General features: G+C 41.3%; 1 protein-coding gene across 1 annotated transcript in view; it reads left to right on the forward strand.

Moving 5' to 3' along the window:
• The window catches only part of LOC138369291 (dynein intermediate chain 3, ciliary-like), a 37,046-nt gene extending 22,438 nt beyond the window's left edge, over positions 1–14,608 (forward strand). Inside the window, exons 10-15 of the mRNA XM_069332390.1 lie at positions 1,124–1,243; positions 4,659–4,808; positions 5,452–5,646; positions 12,114–12,239; positions 12,661–12,791; positions 12,966–14,608. Of these exons, the coding sequence (XP_069188491.1) occupies positions 1,124–1,243; positions 4,659–4,808; positions 5,452–5,646; positions 12,114–12,239; positions 12,661–12,732 (663 nt within the window). The 3' untranslated portion in view covers positions 12,733–12,791; positions 12,966–14,608. The remainder of the gene's footprint in view (positions 1–1,123; positions 1,244–4,658; positions 4,809–5,451; positions 5,647–12,113; positions 12,240–12,660; positions 12,792–12,965) is intronic.
• The last annotated feature ends 9,458 nt before the right edge of the window (positions 14,609–24,066 follow it).

Below are 24,066 nucleotides of genomic sequence, written 5' to 3' on the forward strand. Positions count from 1 at the left end.
GTCCCAGCTTGTGTGGATACGAACGTGCGAATTACAGGTCTCGATATGTTGAATTCTTACCGAAGGAAATGTTCAATAATCTTAATAGGTTATCCTCACACTTATTGCCTGGCATGATATCTATACCTGAATTCGAAGAAAAATTTCTCGAAAGAATTATATCCTATTATCTGCAGGGAATCACACATCACTTTTTAAGGAGTATACCTGTAACTGGCTACTCAAACTTTGTCATATATATCAATATGTTATTTACAACTTGTGAACGAGAGATACATTTGACGTCATAGCAGGTCTACGCGATTTAATATAACAAGTCAGTGTTGTAGTTGTAGTAATAGGCAGCCATCAGTCATAGGAGACTATTTAGTTGTTCTCTGGTTGTCGGTCTGGAGTGGCCTCTCCAAGGTTGGTTGATACGGGGGAGAAGCTGTCACCCAAGCAGCAGGCCCCGCCTCTCCACACCGAAAGTCTCCAATGGAAAGGCAAACGCCAATATGATAACAGCATAGATAGCATGGATATCCCCACCAAGATACGAGGAAACATTAGACTGTTACTATCACAGAATGAGATGGCTAAGTTGATGAGCGTTCTAAATCCTGTTGAAACTCGATCTTTGTTACATAAAGTTGTGTCTTCACAGTGATTTTTTGATCCCGTATAATTAATAAAGTTGTTGTTGCAAAATTTATATAGCATCATTATAAAATTAGTTTATGTTAGTTATTTTCCAAATTGGGTTTTCATCATTCAAAAATGTGTAAGTGTTTCACTATTACATTGCTGTAACTGTAATATATGTGTATTTTATGGATGTTCACTTGTTCATTGCAGATACATCTGTAATGATCTGCATTAATCACTCACGAATAACGCTTATAAATCCATATGCAGGCGATGAGTCACAATAACATGGCTGAAATATGTTGACCAATTCACACACTAGAAAATGAAGGGACGACCACGTTTCGACAACGCTATACACGTTGAACGTGTATAGCGTTCTCAAATCGATTGTGACTTGAGAACGGTCCAGGACGGACCGAAACGTCGTCGTCCCTTCATTTTCTAGTGTGTGGATTGGTCAACGTATAAATCCAGTTCTAAACGTCCCGCGCAGATGCGCAGTGGATGCTGGAGCGCATCTCGATCCTCCGTGTTGTTCACCGCGCGTCTGGACGGCGCGCTCGACGCATGGGACTTCCTCACCTCCTGGAGCAAGCCAGCATCCACATGCCAGGTCGGTGTTGCGCACTGCGCACCAGAACCAGGTTTAACCAAGCATTTACACACCAGCTTACGAAACCTGTACATCTTTCAACAATCACGGCGGCCTTGAATCCATTTATTAAACAGTCTATTGCCTTCGCAACTTCACAACTCAAGGTTATTATAAACAACCTCTTAGTGCTTCAGAGCTCAATATATATATTTTTCGATGTATACAAAGCCGCAGTGATTGACGAAAGATGCACAGGTTTCGTCTATGGATGTGTAAATGATTGCTGTAACCTTGTCCCGTGTCGATTGACAGGATCTACGTGTTTGTAGATCAATAACGTAGATAAGAAAAATACGTATCGCGTAGGTTTCCAAGAATTTCTTATAACGAAGGATTAAATTAGTAGACATAATAGCGAGGGTTTAGATACGTCTTTATAGCGAAAGTTTAATTAGATGTTTCATAAGAAGGGTTTGTGAAAAGCGTGTTTTATTGTGAGATATTAATAATAAGTGTGTATAGCGAGGGTTTAACAAGAGTGTGTATAGCGAGGGTTTAACAAGAGTGTGTATAGCGAGGGTTTAACAAGAGTGTGTATAGCGAGGGTTTCACAAGAGTGTGTATAGCGAGGGTTTCTCAAGAGTGTGTATAGCGAGGGTTTCACAAGAGTGTGTATAGCGAGGGTTTCACAAGAGTGTGTATAGAGAGGGTTTCACAAGAGTGTGTATAGCGAGGGTTTCATGAGAGTGTGTATAGCGAGGGTTTCACAAGAGTGTGTATAGCGAGGGTTTCATGAGAGTGTGTATAGCGAGGGTTTCACAAGAGTGTGTATAGCGAGGGTTTAACAAGAGTGTGTATAGCGAGGGTTTCATGAGAGTGTGTATAGCGAGGGTTTCACAAGAGTGTGTATAGCGAGGGTTTCATGAGAGTGTGTATAGCGAGGGTTTCACAAGAGTGTGTATAGAGAGGGTTTCATGAGAGTGTGTATAGCGAGGGTTTCACAAGAGTGTGTATAGCGAGGGTTTCACAAGAGTGTGTATAGCGAGGGTTTAACAAGAGTGTGTATAGCGAGGGTTTCACAAGAGTGTGTATAGCGAGGGTTTCATGAGAGTGTGTATAGCGAGGGTTTCACAAGAGTGTGTATAGCGAGGGTTTCACAAGAGTGTGTATAGCGAGGGTTTCACAAGAGTGTGTATAGCGAGGGTTTAACAAGAGTGTGTATAGCGAGGGTTTCACAAGAGTGTGTATAGCGAGGGTTTCACAAGAGTGTGTATAGCGAGGGTTTCACAAGAGTGTGTATAGCGAGGGTTTCACAAGAGTGTGTATAGCGAGGGTTTCACAAGAGTGTGTATAGAGAGGGTTTCACAAGAGTGTGTATAGCGAGGGTCTCATGAGAGTGTGTATAGCGAGGGTTTCACAAGAGTGTGTATAGCGAGGGTTTCATGAGAGTGTGTATAGCGAGGGTTTCACAAGAGTGTGTATAGCGAGGGTTTAACAAGAGTGTGTATAGCGAGGGTTTCATGAGAGTGTGTATAGCGAGGGTTTCACAAGAGTGTGTATAGCGAGGGTTTCATGAGAGTGTGTATAGCGAGGGTTTCACAAGAGTGTGTATAGAGAGGGTTTCATGAGAGTGTGTATAGCGAGGGTTTCATGAGAGTGTGTATAGCGAGGTTTTCACAAGAGTGTGTATAGCGAGGGTTTAACAAGAGTGTGTATAGCGAGGGTTTCACAAGAGTGTGTATAGCGAGGGTTTCATGAGAGTGTGTATAGCGAGGGTTTCACAAGAGTGTGTATAGCGAGGGTTTCACAAGAGTGTGTATAGAGAGGGTTTCATGAGAGTGTGTATAGCGAGGGTTTCACAAGAGTGTGTATAGCGAGGGTTTAACAAGAGTGTGTATAGCGAGGGTTTAACAAGAGTGTGTATAGCGAGGGTTTCACAAGAGTGTGTATAGCGAGGGTTTCATGAGAGTGTGTATAGCGAGGGTTTCACAAGAGTGTGTATAGCGAGGGTTTCACAAGAGTGTGTATAGCGAGGGTTTCACAAGAGTGTGTATAGCGAGGGTTTCACAAGAGTGTGTATAGAGAGGGTTTCACAAGAGTGTGTATAGCGAGGGTTTCACAAGAGTGTGTATAGCGAGGGTTTCACAAGAGTGTGTATAGCGAGGGTTTAACAAGAGTGTGTATAGCGAGGGTTTCACAAGAGTGTGTATAGCGAGGGTTTCACAAGAGTGTGTATAGCGAGGGTTTAACAAGAGTGTGTATAGCGAGGGTTTCATGAGAAATGTATACAGCGAGAGCTTTATGTAAGCGTGTATGGCAGTGGTGTCACGAGAAGAGATTCATCGATGACTCATGAGATTCATCGATGACTTATGAGCTTCATCAATGATAACAGTACCGATGAAGCGGTTTACTTAAACCAACAGGGCTACCGCGCGGTTTACTAAACAACCGCGGGTTTTCTGGTTTATTTTCTTGGGTTTTAATTATCCTAATCAGATTAGGATAGGACACTTTCGAAATGATTATGTTTGACTGGGTTTGGTCAGGTATAGCGAACACTATATATAAGTAGCGGTAGTGTTACATATATGAAATAAGGATTACTACCACGGTTGTTATTACCACAATTAGGATCACCACCTCGGTAGTTGTAGTTGCATAATCAACAAAAATCCTTTAGCAGAAACTACAAAACTAATCTAGAAATTCATGTTCTTGAACTCATTTCTAGAACGAGAATTTCCTCAACAAATCTTATTTATATATTTATCCATCTCTTTCCATAGATAGATAGATAGATAGATAGATAGATAGATAGATAGATAGATAGATAGATAGATAGATAGATAGATAGATAGATAGATAGATAGATAGATATAGTATTGAAACATTGATTTCAGCATTATATGATTGAAAGTGAAACTGTAAGATATTTAAAGTCACATTCCCCTCTGTATAATCGAATATGTAATTATTTTATTCCTTTAATATCCTGTAACATAACCGGCTTATCCTATGCATCCATCCGGGTCTTGTGTGCCAGCAACGTCAGGACCAAACACCAGCACGATCTCCTAAACATTATATCGATGTAGGAGATTTGATTGCTGAAATACGTCATCGAGAAAACCTATGAATTATCCTTTGTATTGTATTGAAAAATATGAAAAGTAACCCCTCTCTGTCCTGTCTGTCCTGTCAGTAAATATGACCTGCATCTTCACTGTCCTACTTATGACAGGGAATATGATCAGCATCTTCACCATCTTGTGCGTAGCGGTGAATATGAGCAGACATCTTCACCGTCCTGTTTGGCAGAGAGTATGACCAGCACTGACTATACAATTCAGAAGGGGGGGGAAAATTTGACTTAAATTTGCTGAAAGATGTTATAAAGAGAAGGTTGATTGAGACGTGGTTACCTTGGCAGGTGGTGGACGAGGGTCTGGAGGTGGTGGTGATGCACGAGGGGGGCCGCCTGCTGGCCACCGGGTCCCAGCTGGGCACCACGTCCCTCCTACACGTCCCCCCGAGACTTGTTCAGCCCTCAGATAAGCATGAGAAGGCTGCTTTTACTGCAGTATGTATGCTGCTGTTGCTTGGTGTTGGTGTGTGTGTGTGTTTGGGTGGTGGTTCATGGTGGTGGTTGACTGTGCTGCTGCTGCTTGGTGGTGGTAGTAGTAGTGTGTTAGGATTAAGGTGATGTTTGGAAAGTTGTGGTTGTGGTAGTATTGAGTGTTGAGTGGGTTGTGGTGATAGTTTGTAATGGTTGTTCTTGTGGTAGATGGCGGTGGTGGTACTGCATGGTGGCTCTTGTAGTGCTGCATGGTGTGATGCTGCTATGATAGTATGGCTGGTGATTTTAGTAGTGGAATATTTGCTTTCAATAGTATTAGTGTATTATGAGGCTGTTGTGGTAGGAATTTTGCACCAGGATTATGGATGTTAGAAGTTCTATTACTAAACTTAAAAAGATATTTAAAAAAATAATCAAAATCTCTAAAACTTCCATATAAACTTTTGCAAGTTTTAGTTTGCAAGTTTGTAAATAGACTTTTGCAAAATTTCATTCTCACTGCAATTTTGCAGTGAGAATGAAACTGAATTACGAGATATCAACAATGACGTCACACCAGTCAGGAGCTGCGATTGGTTAATCCTCAAGCAATCACGTCACGTTAGCTCAGTGATCGGACGGACTCTGATCAGCCGGTGTGTTGCAGATACTGGAGCGAGAGACCCGTCGTGAACGCGTCCTGGAGGCCAGACACAAGGAGCAGCGGCTGAGGGAGAGGGTCAAGGGAGGAGCTGGTCGAGGAGGAGCTTCAGCAAGTGGAGGAGACGCTGAGGCGGGTGCTGGACCCTCTCTTGATCCTATCAAGAAGGCTGAAGAGGAATATTTCAGACAGGTGGCTGAGGTGAGCTTATTATATATATATATATATATATATATATATATATATATATATATATATATATATATATATAATATATATATATATATATATATATATATATATATATATATATATAATATATATATATATATAATATATATATATATATATATATATATATATATATATAATATATATATATATATATATATATATATATATATATATATATATATATATATATATATATATATGCAAACAAGCCTGAATGGTCCCCAGGACTATATACAACTGAAAACTCACACCCCAGAAGTGACTCGAACCCATACTGCCAGGAGCAACGCAACTGGTATGTACAGGGACACGCCTTAATCAGACATAATTCATAATTCCTTATGTCCGGTCGTGATGGTCAAGCGGATTAAGGCGTCCCTGTACATACCAGTTGCGTTGCTCCTGGCAGTATGGGTTCGAGTTACTTCTGGGGTGTGAGTTTTCAGTTATATATATATATATATGTGTGTATATCACGAAAATAAACACGTGATTAAGAATGTGACAATGTCAGACCACGGAGGAAAAATGAAACAGGAAATTTCCTTAAGTACTTTCGTATATTAAATACATCTTCAGAAGGACCTTCTGAAGATGTATTTAATATACGAAAGTACTTAAGGAAATTTCCTGTTTCATTTTTCCTCCGTGGTCTGACATTGTCATATATATATATATATATATATATATATATATATATATATATATATATATATATATATATATATATATATATATATATATATATATATATATATGTATTAAAATAACTGAAAGAATGAGATTAACGATTCCTTGCAATGTTTCTAAGATTCAGTTTTTCTTGGACATGATGTTAAAACACTGATTCATTTATAGTTGATTAGAAGTGGCACTCGGCGGTGCTCGGGACAGTTTGTTCTCCTTTCCCCCTTTTCCTCTGTTCCCTTCCCATCTTCCCCTTTCTCACCTTCTTCTCTATCTCTCTTTCCTTCCCTTTTCTCCCCCACCCTTCTTCTCCATCCTTCTATTTCTGGCCTCCATCCTCGAACAGATAGACATTTCCATTGAATAAAGAATTCCCTTTTTTTTATTATTACCACATTACATTTTTTTTTAATATATGAGGTACATCTGCATTTGTGCAGCTACCCCTAGACTATATGAAGGGGAGTACAGTGTGTCAAAAAGCTAGCTACGTTATGCTAAAAAATCCTCATCACAAAGCATAGTTAGTCATACAGGGCCATATGTTTAGTAGCCTGCAATGGCCAATTTTGAGTGCAATATGAGGATATCCTCAAGAACACGAGGGTGAATAAAGTAATTGCAAAGCTCCAGGTACCTCATGCCAACGGGTCTAAATGGTATTTCTGCACATCTGCTTCAAAGGAAGAACTCTAGGAGCTCGGTCAGCCACTTTTCACTGATTTTGTGGAATGAGAAGTTCACTGGTCTTGAACTACCCCTCTTAATAGGACTTCTTAATAGGATCCATAGGACCGATCTCGACCAGCCTATGTCCGTCTATTCCCCATGTCTCATGTAAAGTTGGGTGAGGCTAGCCACTAGCGTCTGGCCTTCACCAATAGACAGAAAAACAGACAGATATTCTAGTTTTCTGATATGGATAACATAATTGTAATTGATATTACGCATTTCGTTAAGTTTAGCGGCCATGAAGGCAGAAAGAGAGAAAGAGAGAGAGAGAGAGAGAGAGAGAGAGAGAGAGAGAGAGAGAGAGAGAGAGAGAGAGAGAGAGAGAGAGAGAGAGAGAGAGAGAGAGAGAGAGAGAGAGAGAGAGAGAGAGAGAGAGAGAGAGAGAGCGAGAGCGAGAGAGAGAGAGAGAGAGAGAGAGAGAGAGAGAGAGAGAGAGAGAGAGAGAGAGAGAGAGAGAGAGAGAGAGAGAGAGAGAGAGAGAGAGAGAGAGAGAGAGACAGAGAGAGAGACAGAGAGAGAGAGAGAGAGAGAGAGAGAGAGAGAGAGAGAGAGAGAGGACGCTAACGCAGACGAGCAAATATAGAACTAATAAAGCTAAGGTAGGTGTGTGATGAGAATACAGAGCGTTACCTTGTCGAGACGACAGAATAATCTTGTTCTACATTCTTACTGGTTGGCTGGAGCCGTGTGTGTGGGGAGTCATTGGCAGTTCTCTCTATTTGTGTTAACGGTGAGTGCGTCAGTGTTTGATGTTAAGTTCTGTTATGTAGAGTTTTCTGTTGTTCGCTCTGACTGTTCCATGTATCGTCGTTGCTTGGTAGGATTTATCTGGTGATGATATGGCTGGTTGTAGAATGTGAACTTAATTGTAACCTTTTAATTTATATGTTTTCAGGCGCCTAGAAAGGAATGTTGTCGTCCTGCCTGTATATGGAGAATGTTGGAGACATTCATGGCAACATCATCGGCCCAATTTGTATATGAGTCGACCAGGGCTCAGAAACGGCGTCTCTTTGCTATGTGCTTCGAACAATAACGAACAAATTCGAACTATATATGAATTCTGGGATGTCAAAACGAGTATAAAGTGGATTCTGAGAGACTTTATCAGTGATCCATGAATTGATGTTCATTGATGAACAGAGATGCAATAATTAGAGAAGATCTAATAACCGATGCCTGCGAACTTCGCAATAAACCGACAAATTCCATCAGAGACTTAAAGCTGAAACGGCTGGGCAGGTTCGCAGTTAGCGAGGTGTTAAGTCACTGAGCTTGACTGTGCGGATTTCTGGCTGATGATGGGACGAAGTGGAATTCCTGGTTTGTGAATCTTGGCATTTTCCATATGCATTTCCAGGCTTGTGCTCTAATTGCTTTCAGCAGATGGAATCTCCTTACCCTCAGTTATCCATAAATAAATAAACGTCACTCAGTTTTTTTTCTAGTGATACAAACAATCACATACAAATTCCGGTCTATAGATATTAACAAGCACATAAAAACCAGTCTACTCTATGACGTGTATTTATGTGCTTATTACCTTCCTCCTGCATTAACAAACAAAATGTAATGTGTAAATTCCTTTTCCACCTACACTAATACACAAACAAACACCTATATGCCACCCACAAATTCCCTTCCACCCACACTAACAAACACAGAAATACTGTTCATAAGTAACCTTCCACTAACAGTACCTGTCATAAATAATATTAAATACTGACCCTTCACCTATATGGTAACGAACACGTATATATATATACACCCAAATTTGTTATACCAAAAACAAATTATTTTCAAAAGAAAGAAATGTTTGTCAAGTTTCCTCCAATTATCTACATATAATCCGTCTCACATAATTGCTATGTGACACTGGCATATGCCACATAATTGTCCCAAAACAATTGTCACATAATTGTTATTTGACAAAATATTTTGTTTTACGTCTTTTTTCTTCACATTATTGAATTGCAGTAATTTTTAGCTATGCTTGCATCATCAGAAGTTACCTTGCAATTTCATACATTGCTAACGCGTTTTCCCTGGATGTTTGAAAATTTAAATGAAAAAGCGTGTAGTAGAATCCACTTGTATGACAATATGAATTCGCTCTCCAATAGGTCTTTTGAGTCATGGGAACCCATGCGCTCCACCAATCAGCGTGCCCCATGAGCTTTTTGAAAGACAGGACGGTTACACGCGTTTCTAACCGTCGTCTGCTGTTTTCATTGAAGGTTATTCATCAGAGAACTGACGGAAGGGAGGTCGTTGCTGTGTCGCTGGCGGGTCGTCGGCTTGATCATTTATAGGTAGTTGTCAGTAAGATTACTAACAGGCAGTCGTTGGCATTAAGTTTGGCTGAGGTAGTTGGTATATTCTGTCAAGGTGGGGTCGTTGTCAATGTATCTGGCTGGGGTCGTCGGCTTTGTATCTGGCTGGGATCGTCGGCTTTGTATCTGGCTGGGGTCGTCGATAAAGTATCTGGCTGGGGTCGTCGATAATGTATCTGGCTGGGGTCGTCAACAATGTATCTGGCTGGGGTCGTCAACAATGTATCTGGCTGGGGCCGTCGACAATGTATCTGGCTGGGGTCGTCGGCTTTGTATCTGGCTGGGGTCGTCGATAATGTATCTGGATGGGGTCGTCGATAATGTATCTGGCTGGTGTCGTCAACAATGTATCTGGCTGGGGTCGTCGGCTTTGTATCTGGCTGGGGTCGTCGACAATGTATCTGGCTGGGGTCGTCGGCTTTGTATCTGGCTGGGGTCGTCGACAATGTATCTAGCTGGGGTCGTCGGCTTTGTATCTGGCTGGGGTCGTCGACAATGTATCTGGCTGGGGTCGTCGACAATGTATCTGGCTGGGGTCGTCGACAATGTATCTGGCTGGGGTCGTCGACAATGTATCTGGCTGGGGTCGTCGACAATGTATCTAGCTGGGGTCGTCGACAATGTATCTGGCTGTGGTCGTCGACAATGTATCTGGCTGGGGTCGTCGACAATGTATCTGGCTGTGGTCGTCGACAATGTATCTGGCTGGGGTCGTCGACAATGTATCTAGCTGGGGTCGTCGACAATGTATCTGGCTGTGGTCGTCGACAATGTATCTGGCTGGGGTCGTCGACAATGTATCTGGCTGGGGTCGTCGACAATGTATCTGGCTGGGGTCGTCGACAATGTATCTGGCTGGGGTCGTCGACAATGTATCTGGCTGGGGTCGTCGACAATGTATCTAGCTGGGGTCGTCGACAATGTATCTTGCTGTGGTCGTCGACAATGTATCTGGCTGTGGTCGTCGACAATGTATCTGGCTGGGGTCGTCGACAATGTATCTGGCTGTGGTCGTCGACAATGTATCTGGCTGGGGTCGTCGACAATGTATCTGGCTGTGGTCGTCGACAATGTATCTGGCTGGGGTCGTCGGCTGGGTTTCAAACATTTCGTTGACGGCCGGAATTCTGAATAATGGATTTCAGCTCGTGCCCGAGAGATGGCGATATGCAGTGTATTCATTCCTTTTCCTTACATATATATATTTCTTTTACAACGAGTGCTGACGACTGCTGACGACTGCTGACGACTGCCGACGACTGCTGACGACTGTTGACGACTGCTGACGACTGCTGACGACTGCCGACGACTGCTGACGACTGTTGACGACTGCTGACGACTGCTGACGACTGCCGACGACTTCTGACGACTGCCAACGACTGCTGACGACTGTTGACGACTGCTGACGACTGCCGACGACTGCCGACGACTGCTGACGACTGTTGACGACTGCTGACGACTGTTGACGACTGCTGACGACTGCCGACGACTGCCGACGACTGCTGACGACTGTTGACGACTGCTGACGACTGCTGACGACTGCCGACGACTGCCGACGACTGCTGACGACTGCTGACGACTGTTGACGACTGCTGACGACTGCCGACGACTGCTGACGGCTGCTGACGACGGCTGACGACTGCTGACGCCTGCTGACGACTGCCGACGACTGCTGACGACTGCTGACTCCTGTTCGTAGGCTGAGAACTTTCCCCTCCCGTAGCTCATGGTTAACCTTGTCAACAATTTTTCCCTGGAACACAACCCCTCGATCGTTTAACAACCAGGTACCTTATCACTGCTGGGGGAACAGGGGCGTAATGCAAGGAACGAGATGATAGCAAGGATTGGAAGGGAGAAAGACCGAGTGTCTCGAGGAAGAAACGGAGTCATAGGAAGAGACGAATAATGCAGTCGGGAAATGAAATAATGATAGAAGCAGAGAAGAAAATGGAGAAATATATATATATATATTTATTTTGAAGCCTCTTATTCACTCCGTTTAATTAATGACCTTCTGAAGTATCGTAAAGTAACAGTTGTCTCCACCCCAGGTAGCGTAATGTGACAGTCACCTCCACCCCAGGTATCGTAAGGTAACAGTCACCTCCACCCCAGGTTTCGTAAAGCAACAGTCACCTCCACCCCAGGTATCGTAAAGTGACAGTCACCTCCACCCCAGGTATCGTAAGGTAACAGTCACCTCCACCCCAGGTTTCGTAAAGCGACAGTCACCTCCACCCCAGGTATCGTAAAGTGACAGTCACCTCCACCCCAGGTATCGTAAGGTAACAGTCACCTCCACCCCAGGTATCGTAAAGTGACAGTCACCTCCACCCCAGGTATCGTAAAGTGACAGTCACCTCCAACCCAAGTGTCGTAAAGTAACAGTCACCTCCACCCCAGGTATCGAAAAGCAACAGTCACCTCCAACCCAAGTGTCGTAAAGTAACAGTCACCTCCACCCCAGGTATCGTAAAGTAACAGTCACCTCCACCCCAGGTATCGTAAAGTAACAGTCACCTCCACCCCAAGTGTCGTAAAGTAACAGTCACCTCCACCCCAAGTGTCGTAAAGTAACAGTCACCTCCACCCCAGGTATCGTAAAGTAACAGTCATAATGTGTATGGTGCTACTGTGTATATTCAGTGTGGTGACCATCATGCCCCTTGTCTCCGGCAGCTGCGAGCTCAGATCGAACAGGAGGATGAGGCTTCAGGCGCGTCCGTGGCTGTACAGGTCACCCATCCGCCTGAGGACGGTAGTTCGATCCCAAGACATAGCGAGGGCAGCACTGGAACCGTGCAGGTAAGGAGAGAGAGAGAGAGAGAGAGAGAGAGAGAGAGAGAGAGAGAGAGAGAGAGAGAGAGAGAGAGAGAGAGAGAGAGAGAGAGAGAGAGAGAGAGAGAGAGAGAGAGAGAGAGAGAGAGAGAGAGAGAGAGAGAGAGAGAGAGAGTGAGAGAGAGAGACAGAGAGAGAGAGACAGAGAGAGAGAGAGAGAGAGAGAGAGAGAGAGAGAGAGAGAGAGAGAGAGAGAGAGAGAGAGAGAGAGAGAGAGAGAGAGAGAGAGAGAGAGAGAGAGAGAGAGAGAGAGAGAGAGAGAGAGAGAGAGAGAGAGAGAGAGAGAGAGAGAGAGAGAGAGAGAGAGAGAGAGAGAGAGAGAGAGAGAGAGTATGTGTAAGAGACATATAAACATATTGCCAGCTGTGTTTACTCATCTACTCACCAGGCTGAGGCGCTGACGGTGGCTGAGCCCGAGGAACCAAAAAGCTACTCCAGTAGCGGGTCAGCAGAACGCTAGAAGTAGCACGCTACTTGGGGCTACTGCCTCGGCTACGGTGGCTACTGCTACAACTACAGGTATTGCTTCTACTACTACGACTACGACTACGACTACTACCTTTACTACTACTACTACTACTACTACGACTACTACAACTACTACTACTACTGCTCCTGCTACTTCTACCGAGGCTTTTACTACTGTTCTAGTTACTATTTCTTCTTCGTGTAATGCTGTTCTTACGATTACAGGACCGGAATACAAAACGTCGAAATGCTGACCGAAAGAGGAATTCAACCTTCGCTACAGCCACCACTACAGTTTACAACCAACCTCTACTACATCCAGCACCCGTACATCAACCACCACGACCGTAACTACATTCTCAACTTCAACAACTACTACATCAATCACTGCCACAATATTCCCTCCAGAAATTATATGCAATGATATGATATGCAATGATATGCAGTGATATGATAGGCAATGATATGCAATGATATATAACGATATACAATGTACTGGTACTGGAGTACCTCCTTTGATATGCAATGTCGAATGGAACACGCACTTAGTCGCAAAAATCCAATGGCAGAAACTGGACCAAAAATGCAATCACTAATAATTTGGTGGCGCTTTTGGGAATGTAATAGTGAGATTTGTGGGGTGTAAAATCCAACAGCAATGCGAAATATCGTTTGCGTCCATCCAGTGAAAAGTGATTGCATAGGTTCATCAATCATTTGACGTGGATTCGATTTATATTAACTTTACTTTCTATGAAAAGTATTGATGAAACAAACCCCAATACGAATGAATGTTGTACTAGCAAGAGCGAAGTCATTCCTATGTTTTTTTTTTGGCTTCCACGAACTGATAGGACCATAACCTGAAGAATCAAAGTGGCGATGATATTCGTTGGTGACTCTACGTTTGATGAATAGCACCGAGAGTCGTCAATTCATAAAACGGATGGGAGAGAGGAGATGGCTGATTCGTCGCTCAGTTTTATATGACGATTCTGAAGAGCGATTGGAGTCAAGGTATATTGCCAATCAAGGGAATCTTTCCAACTAAAAAGTTCAGTCCTGTCATGTTTTCTGACACCGGATGCAGTGGAATGTGACATTTTTTAAATTATAAGGAGAAAGCACTTAGCTAGGCATGTCTATGTGGGCCTTAGAAGGCTATGAGGACAAAAAGCTTGGATCCAGGTATGGACAGAGGGAAGGAAACTTGCCCAAACACTCGGACCATCGGGGATCGAACGTCTACCCAGCAGGTACGATCAACTCTACCTATCAGTTCAAGTGGTTGAATTGAATGCAGTGAAATGCAGCAGATAGATCGTCAATTAACAAGAGGAACGGAAGCTTGATAATGTTGGTGAATCACTAACGAAACCTGAGTTACGGATCTACGAAAGATGTCTATCGTCATCTATCTGACATCTCTGATAGATGTCTCTGGCATCTACCTCACTAATCAAGGTTCATCTATCAGGATGTATTCGCTGCCGTTGGATTAAAACAGAACATTTGTGAACGAAAATATATGTTTCGTGTGATGCCACATATATATGGGTGAGAGGACCAGTGAAACGTACGCTATACAAAAGTGACTTTTTTCCCGTTAATACTGTGGTGGAAATTGTTATTGCTATGTATTAGTTATAACTTGGGGGACTCTTTGAAGTGCTCTACAGTTCTTGTGTTGATGCATGAGAGTAACATACATATTGAGGATGAAGTGCAATTGATTGATTTATGCAATTGCAATTTGTAATTTATGCATGGTGCAGTATTACTCCCTATATACTGTAATGTGAAAATTCTTGTAAAGATAAGTTAAAAACATTGATCAAATATCCTTTATAGAGAATTAGTCATTGATATTTATAGTTTTATTCAGTCCTATTCGATGATACATTAAAGTAACTGCTAGACATGTAATGAGCTATTAGGACACATCGTATTAGTGGTTACATCATAACAGTGATATAAATACCAACGGCATTGATCATATAAATACCAACGGAATGGACCATTCGCAATTCCGAAGGTTATCCAATCTAATATTTCATAATATGTTCTTGCTATGAAGGAAGTTTTTTGACAGTCTGTCGAACTTAATCTTACTTTTAAAGTTGCCATTCATATCTCTGAGGAACCTTACGCGAGCAACACAAATGAGCAGAATTCAAATGCTTTTGAATCACCATTCAAAAGCGTGAATGGTAATTCAATGAAATATATCTATGCCCGAGTTGACCACCGAGCACTCTCGGATGTTGGGTAAATAATTTTACGACTTCCAACCTTTTTGTAGAGTTGTGTTGTCTAGTGGTTAAAGAACCAGGTACGCCATGGTACATAGTGCTCCAGGCTGTCTGGGTTCGAATCCGTCTGGGGTGTGGAGTTTTCAGTTGCATATTGGTTTGGGGACCATTCAAGCTTGTCCGCATATATATATATATATATATATATATATATATATATATATATATATATATATATATATATATATATATATATATATATATATATATATATATTTATATATATATATATATATATATATATATATATATATATATATATATATATATATATATATATGTATATATATATATATATATATATATATATATATATATATATATATATATGTATATATATATATATATATATATATATATATATGTATATATATATATATATATGTATATATATATTTATATATATATATATATATATATATATGTATATATATATATATATATATATATATATATATATATGTATATATATATATATATATATATATATATATATATATATATATATATATATATATATATATATATATATATATATATATATTAGTGTTTTACTAATCTCCAGTGCGATTTCTGTTTCTCATTTTCACTAGCATGCAAAAGGCAAGACAAGACTCATTAAACAAATTGCAAATGACAAATTATCTAATTAAGCAGCACCCTGTCTTGTAAAAATGAAAGCCCCTCATTCACTCGCAGAGGAAGTGTGAATGGCCAAACTTCAAATTTTTGACAGCGGGACGATTGGAGACGGTTCCATTAGTCTTCAATCTTGTACAGTCAGCAGGAATTAGGGATCTTGATGTAAAACATAATTTTATATATTATGTAATTTATTTTATGTTTTTTTTATATTTTTTTATATATAATTTTTTTTATATGATATATTTTTTATTATTTTTATTATTTTTTTTTATTTTATATATTTTTTACATTACTTTTATGTATTTATATATTATGTAATTTATTTTATGTATTAATGTAATTTATGTAATTTATTTCATGTAATTTTCTAGGGAAATAATGAAGCTACTAGCTTAACCGGTTTCAGTATTTGGCCTAAGCCATAAATCCCATTCAGAGATAAGTATTCACCTAGTTGTGCTTGTGTGGGTTGAACTCTGCTCTTTCGGTCCGCCTTTCAACTGTCAATCAATCAACTGTTACTAACTACAATTTTTTTCCAAGCACCCCCATCCCCCCAGGAAGCAGCCCGTAACAGCTGTCTAACTCCCAGGTACCTACTTACTGCTAGGTAATAGGGTGCATCAAGGGTGAAAGAAACTCAGACCATTGTTTCTCGCCGGCGCCGGGAATCGAACTCAGGACTACAGGATTACGTGTCCAGTGTGCTATCCACTCAGCCACCGGCCCCAAGTGATTAGTGATTAGTGAGAAGTAATTAGATTAGTTATTAGCCACTCCAAGTAAGTGATTAGACTTAGAAGCAGGATTCATTTTCTAAACGGTATCTGTGGGTTAATGACTGGACATCAATTGCCAACACACAAAGTAACCTTTCAGCGTTGATTACGTACTAAACCCAACTCCAAGTCACCAACGTGACTCACTCGTAGCGAGTATGGATCAGTGTCGCAGCTTCTGCACTCTGCATCAGAGTTCCCGAACTCATGTTACAGTTGGCAGAACTGTCCTAGAGAAACACAAAAACTATCCACACAAAGTTTAATACACCACTGAAATCAGAATATGAAGGTAGCATATGCAAGAGAGCCAGGAATATTCTGATTTAGGAGTTATAACATAACTACCTCCACTGACGTGTGTGTCTTCGCGAATATCTACTAACACAGATATGTTGGGATCCACTGCTATATACCACTGCTGCTCTAGATGGTTGCAAATTATAATAAAAAATAAAGCTGCTGAGAATATGTAAACCAAACCCACACATATTAAAGAGGCAGATTAAATATTAATCCTGTCAACACACACACACATCAATCTGGATCCTCTTCAAGTCACAGCTATCGTCACTTTCCTCTCTCATCGCATGTGTAAGTTGGTTTATCTATTGATGACTATACTAATATTGCTATTAAAACTATTGCTATTCTCCATACTAGCACGGTTTGTATTAAATACAGTTTTTGGTTCATATAATGAGAGAGAGAGAGAAAGAGAGAGAGAGAGAGAGAGAGAGAGAGAGAGAGAGAGAGAGAGAGAGAGAGAGAGTTAGAGAGAGATAGATAGATAGAGAGAGAGAGAGAGAGAGAGAGAGAGAGAGAGAGAGAGAGAGAGAGAGAGAGAGAGAGAGAGAGAGAGAGAGAGAGAGAGAGAGAGAGAGAGAGTTAGAGAGAGATAGATAGATAGAGAGAGAGAGAGAGAGAGAGAGAGAGAGAGAGAGAGAGAGAGAGAGAGAGAGAGAGAGAGAGAGAGAGAGAGAGAGAGAGAGAGAGAGAGAGAGAGAGAGAGAGAGAGAGAGAGAGAGAGAGAGAGAGAGAGAGAGAGAGAGAGAGAGAGAGAGAGAGAGAGAGAGAGAGAGAGAGTTAGAGAGAGATAGATAGATAGATAGAGAGAGAGAGAGAGAGAGAGAGAGAGAGAGAGAGAGAGAGAGAGAGAGAGAGAGAGAGAGAGAGAGAGAGAGAGAGAGAGAGAGAGAGAGAGAGAGAGAAAGAGAGAGAGAGAGAGTTAGAGAGAGATAGATAGATAGAGAGAGAGAGAGAGAGAGAGAGAGAGAGAGAGAGAGAGAGAGAGAGAGAGAGAGAGAGAGAGAGAGAGAGAGAGAGAGAGAGAGAGAGAGAGAGAAGAGAGAGAGAAAGAGAGAGAGAGAGAGAGAGAGAGAGAGAGAGAGAGAGAGAGAGAGAGAGAGAGAGAGAGAGAGAGAGAGAGAGAGAGAGAGAGAGAGAGAGAGAGAGAGAGAGAGAGAGAGAGAGAGAGAGAGAGAGAGAGGGGGGGGCAGAGAGAGAGCTCTTCTCGTCAAGGAGTACCTCAGCTGTCATATCTGAATGACGCTCTGTCTCCCAATTAAAGTTCAGAACCTCCACTCTGCATGCCAACTTATCTCCTCCCCTTCAGGTCAACAGTGTTCATAGGGATTATAATAGAGAAGAAGGACGCTGAAGGCAGTGCGGATGCCGACTGCTGCAGTTGGGGAAATATCGTCCAAACACAATGAGGCAGCTAGCTAAAGTTTAAGGAAATTATTTTCAAAGGATACACAATTGCTTATAAACTAAATTTTGCAAAAATTCTTATCTCATTTCTTGCACTTTTAATATATTAATTAGAGAGAGAGACACACCCAGAGACAGAAAGACAGACACACAGACCGAGAGACAGACAGACAGATATAGACACAGAGTCCGTTTGGGTGACCGTCACCTACATATTTGGCAGATGCGGCTCAGTTCCATGTATATATAGCAGATGCAAAACATCGAACTGTTTACAAATGAAGATCGAAGCCAGAAGAGAATAATTAACAAACGAGACTCTATACTATTTACATTTTCATTCCATGATCTTTAATTTTGCGATTCATGGCGATAATTTATTTTCGTGTAGATGGGGACGGGAGGGAGTTGTGGTAGTGGTGGTCGGGGTAGTGGTAGCGGTGAGGTTGTGGTGGAACTCGTGAGGTCATAGTATTGTAGTGCGAGATGGTAGTATTTGTGAGGAGAGGGGTATTAATAGTGAGGGGGAAAGTGATAATGGTGAAAGAGTAGCGGTAATTGGAGGTGTTAGTTGTGAGGAAAAAATAATTTCTGCATATAAACTTTATATGAATACAATTTATGCTCATAAATTTTTGCATATAAATACATGTGTTAATAACTCATGTGCTGGTGACTCTAATTAGATAACTCTTTGACAGATTTCTGTCTCCAGTTCCTCATCTATGTCTTCTATTTTAGGTGACCATTAATCCGGCTTGGAAACGTAATGGTAATTGTGCCATCTACGACTGTGACATCCAATGTACCTTTTGATGTTCCATCTGCTATCGGATGTCTCATCTACCAAGTGATGTTTCATCTACCTTCAGATATCCTTTTGACCCAGTGACGTCTCATATATCCATCAATGTTATATCTTCCCATTGATGTTCCATTTACCCATTAATGTTCTGTCTTTCCATTGACGTGCCATCTACCTATTGATGTCCCATCTTCACTAAGATATTTTATATACCAAAAAATGGTGTTCCATCCACCATTGCAAAGTCCCATATTCCTATAATTTCCTTGCGTTTACCATCAACCCTCTGAAGTCTGAATCATTCCCAACGTCCATTTGCGGAAGATATATATATATGTATATATTTACACAATATAACGCATATTTCTTATATGTGCTGCAGTTTATTGTGGAGACCATAATGGACTTGTTTTTCAGCTACATTATTCCTCTACTTTAATTAGCAAACATTTGTATGGCTATATACCATATCCCTTCACAAGTGTAAATATTCTTGCTCCCTCTGCCGGTCGGCCGAGCGGACAGCAAACTGGGCTTGTGATCCTGTGGTCCCGGGTTCGATCCCGGGCGCCGGCGAGAAACAATGGGCAGAGTTTCTTTCCCCCTATGCCCCTGTTACCTAGCAGTAAAATAGGTACCTGGGTGTTAGTCAGCTGTCACGGTCTGCTTCCTGGGGGTGGAGGCCTGGTCGAGGACCGGGCCGCGGGGACACTAAAGCCCCGAAATTATCTCAAAATAACCTCAAGATAACCTCTGTGTGTAGGATTTTAGCTTGGGAATATTTCTTATTGCTCGATATACTATCACACTCAATAGTCGACCCTTCTGTCTCTTCGTGAGGAACTGTTGTTGACCTTGGAATTTCCTGCTTGATGGAGTTCTGGGAGTTCTTTTACTCCCTAAGTCCGGCCTGAGGTCAGGCTTGACTCGTGAGAGCTTGGTCCAACAGGCTGTTCTTGGAGGGGCCCGCAGGCACACATATTCACCATAGCTCGGTTGGTCCGGCACTTCTTGAAGAACACTATCTAGTTTTCTCCTGAAGATGTCCACGGTTGTTCCGGCAATATTTCTTATACTCGCTGGGAGGAAGTTAAATAACCGCGGACCTCTGATGTTTATACAGTGTTCTCTGATTGTGCCTATGGCACCTCTGCTCTTCACTGGTTCTATTCTGTATTTTCTTCCATATCGTTCACTCCAGTATGTTGTTATTTTACTGTGTAGATTTGGGACCTGGCCCTCCAGTAACTTCCACGTTTATATTATTAGATATCTCTCTCGTCTCCTTTCTAGGGAGTACATTTGGAGAGCTTTGAGATGATCCAAATAATATAGGTGCTCTATCGTGTCCATGTATGCTGTATATGTTCTCTGTATTCCCCTCTATTTCAACAATCTCTCCTGCTCTGAAGGGAAAAGCAAGTACTGACCAGTACTCAAGACGGAGCAGCACCAGTGATGCGAATAGTGCAAAGGAAATGTACTATTCACAATCAGAATTGTAGATTGATTTAAAACCTTCATGATAATGATCACTTTTCAGTTAAACCTTTTAATCATGGTAATTTATCGCCTGATTAACGTGAGTCGTCAGTGCCACCCGGACACCACACATGAGTGACCCCGCTCGTCGCCTCTCATTACCTTGCATTGGAAGAATTAATGGTTTTACTCCCTCAGATACAATTATCGAGTTCTGTTTCATTTAGGTTCGAGCTCCATCGCTACAAAACTGATATGAATACCCAGGATGGATGGTTAATAAATTATATTAATACCCCATGATAGCTGGTACATAAATATCGAAACGCAGGATGGCAGGTACGTGATTGGTATTTATACAGGACAGCAAGTACATCAATAGTAATATCGAAGATGGTAGGTACATAAGTGATATCAGTATCATTATAGCATCTACATAAATTATATAAATTCTCAGGATGGTAGGTACATAAATTATATCAATACCCATGCTAGAAATGGCATAAATAATATCAGTAACCATTATAGTAAGTGTAAAAATGCTATCAATACCCCAGTGTAGTAAAGACATAAAAGATAAGTTCAGCTCATTGGTGGACCGAAGACAGTAAAACAGCCAATACAGGACTAGCAACAGACAGACAGATTTAATATACCAATGCAATAACATGCAGCAAGAAGCAGATTTGCGTCGTGTTTCGTCTTCCTCGATCGTGCCTAGAATCACCTCAACAGTAACATCCTCTGTTTATGTCAACAATCAAATCAACGTCAACATCCTCAGCTTGGAAGTTAGTGTGGAAAGATCTCCAGCTGACATGAGGCTCGTGGGGGGATACAAGAGCAGAGCCTGGTAATGCTGCCTCAGCATTATCTGTGGCAGCATCAGCATTAGTTTTTTTCTGCGTTTCTTTCACTCTTCTTTGACACACTCACTCACACACAGACGGATATGTTCAAATATTATTATTCCAAAACATACATGAAAAAAATATTTAATTATTCAGGCTCAAATAATGTTCTTTAAAATTTAGTACTTGTAATAATGAAGATGTTCCAAGAGATGCTGCACCCTAATTAACACTGGATGGATCTGGGGTCTTCTCTAATCTGATCTAGATAGATCAGCAGCAATCTAGATTGATCACCAACAACATGTGTTGGTGAACATCAATCTACATTAATCATCAAAAATCTAGACTGATCAGCAACTCACTATTTTCATTAATAGCACTTTACAGTGATCAACAACGATGTAGACTGATTAGCACCAACCAAGAATGATAACACTCTAGATTAATCAACGGCCGCTCATCTCAGAGGTAATATCTCACCAATGCTCTCATGTTGCTAACTAGGGTAATCCCTGACGACATCATTACTCAACACACTCAACCCCCCCCCCCCCCTCCGTGTGTTCTTCATCCTATAATTCATGTTGAAATGTCTGGCCAAAGCAAAGTGGCCCTTGATCCTAAACTTAAGCTTAATGCTTGCTGCACTGAAGTTTCATAAAACATACATCGTGATTTCTTATATTGCAGGATGTAATTATGCATGTTATTATGTATGATCTTATGTATATCTAACGTATATGAAGAGTATAATTAATTATTGTAATTGTAGAATCATTTTTCTCGTAGAAGGGAAGTTAAATGAGCTCGTTAAAGTTCTTTTTTTTTTCTTTTGCACTGTGAGATGTTCTAATTAGTTTCAAGGAATGTACGAGAGAAAACGATGATATATAGATGGAAGGCTGGGAAGGAAAGAATGAAAGATAGGAAGAAAAATAATTCTGATAGGTTCCTCTACTTTTCAGTCTCTCAGATCCCTGTGTCTCTTGATCTTCTATCCGTGTGGTTCTCAGCCGGTTGATCGCGGTTCGTGAGATGTTTTTCTGATAGGTCTCTGAACCTAAACACTGAGTAGAGTACTGGTATAATCTGAATCATGTAGTATTAGCAAGCGATGATTCTGATTGGTCAATTGCTTCAAATTTGTAAGTGTGGCAGAGAGTCGCAGATATTTTGACTATTAGAAGATAGAGTTGTTGATCATCCTGGTTGTTGTGGATGGCAAAATAGCATTTTCAAAGTTATCGACTTGACAAATATATTGATATTTTTATAAATCCTAGGATCTATATTCCAGGATAATTTAGCTACATTTTCTGTATTGCAACTTTCAGAAAGATCTGTATAAATCCCTGCCGTGGTGAATAAATCCCTTGAAGTTTATTCTATTTTTGTGGAGGGTAATGATCGTAGTTGATGTTCTGTCCATAAATCCTATATTGGCTTTATTACAGGCGTGAGACCCATCCTTGGGTCGTGGCCGCCCACAAAATGCATAATATTTTCGGATTTTGTAAATATTATTATTCCATATAACCAAAATCGTTTTTTTTTCATATATAAGTTAATATTAATGTGTATTATGACTGTATGTTAGGCCTGAGGTAGGTTTAAGTGTGTTGGTTGAGTTTGGGAATTATGTATAATTCAAGAGTGTGTCATTTATAGAGGCTCAGTTTGAAAAGAGACTGAAAGCGAGGCAATGTTCAATAAAAATTCGAATATCACTTAACCTCTTTATCATTTAAAGGAAAATCACATTGAGGCAATGGAGTGACTCGAACCTGCGTTCTGGTGAACCCAAAACACCAGCTTCAACCGACTCGGCCACGATGGTACGAAAGCCGAGCAACCAGGAACTCTAATGAATTCACTGTGAGATTCTGGAGGCCCTAAACCGGAGCACAACCAGGGTTTATATATTCGACCCGACCACACTCTGGCCTACGGTTCACACTCTTACACCCCACCCTGATCATAAAGAAATAGCGATAGCAGGATATATCAAAGAGAATCAAAATGATTTTCATTCCACAATACAGTTTCTTTTGTTCCTCAATTCAGACGTGTTCCCCTCAGCACGCTTACCTTTCTTACACTTAAAGACTCCACGTACACCCGTCAAGCAGCCAGAGTGCACACCATAAGTCACACTCAGCATCACACACACACTCAGTCACACTCAGCATCACACACACACTCAGTCTCACACACATTCAGCATCACACACACACTCAGTCTCACTCAGCATCACACACACACTCAGTCTCACACACATTCAGCATCACACACACATTCAGCATCACACACACTCAGCATCACACACACACTCATCAGCACACACACTCACGTATCCTCCTCCTTCAACCACACCCTCACAGACCTTAACTCAGCTCGCTCACCACACACACTCTCAAAGACACACCACACTAACCCTCTCTCTAACCAGCCACACCCACAACACCCTCCAGACCCAACGGGTAACCTCCACCTGCAGCCGCCAGTACCTTGAGGGATTCTGTTATCAGGCCAGCTGCCTTGTTTACCAAGCATTGTGTAACGTGCAACGGGGTGGGGCGGGGAGCAGACTCTTATCAGCTTCATCGTCTGTGGCGATTGAACTCATAGCTCCGCTTATTGGTTGTTCTCTTGCTTGATGGTTGTTCTCTTGCTTGATGGTTGTTCTCTTGCTTGATGGTTGTTCTCTTGTTTGCTGGTTGTTCTCTTGCTTGATGG

The sequence above is a fragment of the Procambarus clarkii genome, chromosome 27 (genome assembly GCF_040958095.1).
Source record: "Procambarus clarkii isolate CNS0578487 chromosome 27, FALCON_Pclarkii_2.0, whole genome shotgun sequence".
Classification (NCBI taxonomy): Eukaryota; Metazoa; Arthropoda; class Malacostraca; order Decapoda; family Cambaridae; genus Procambarus; species Procambarus clarkii.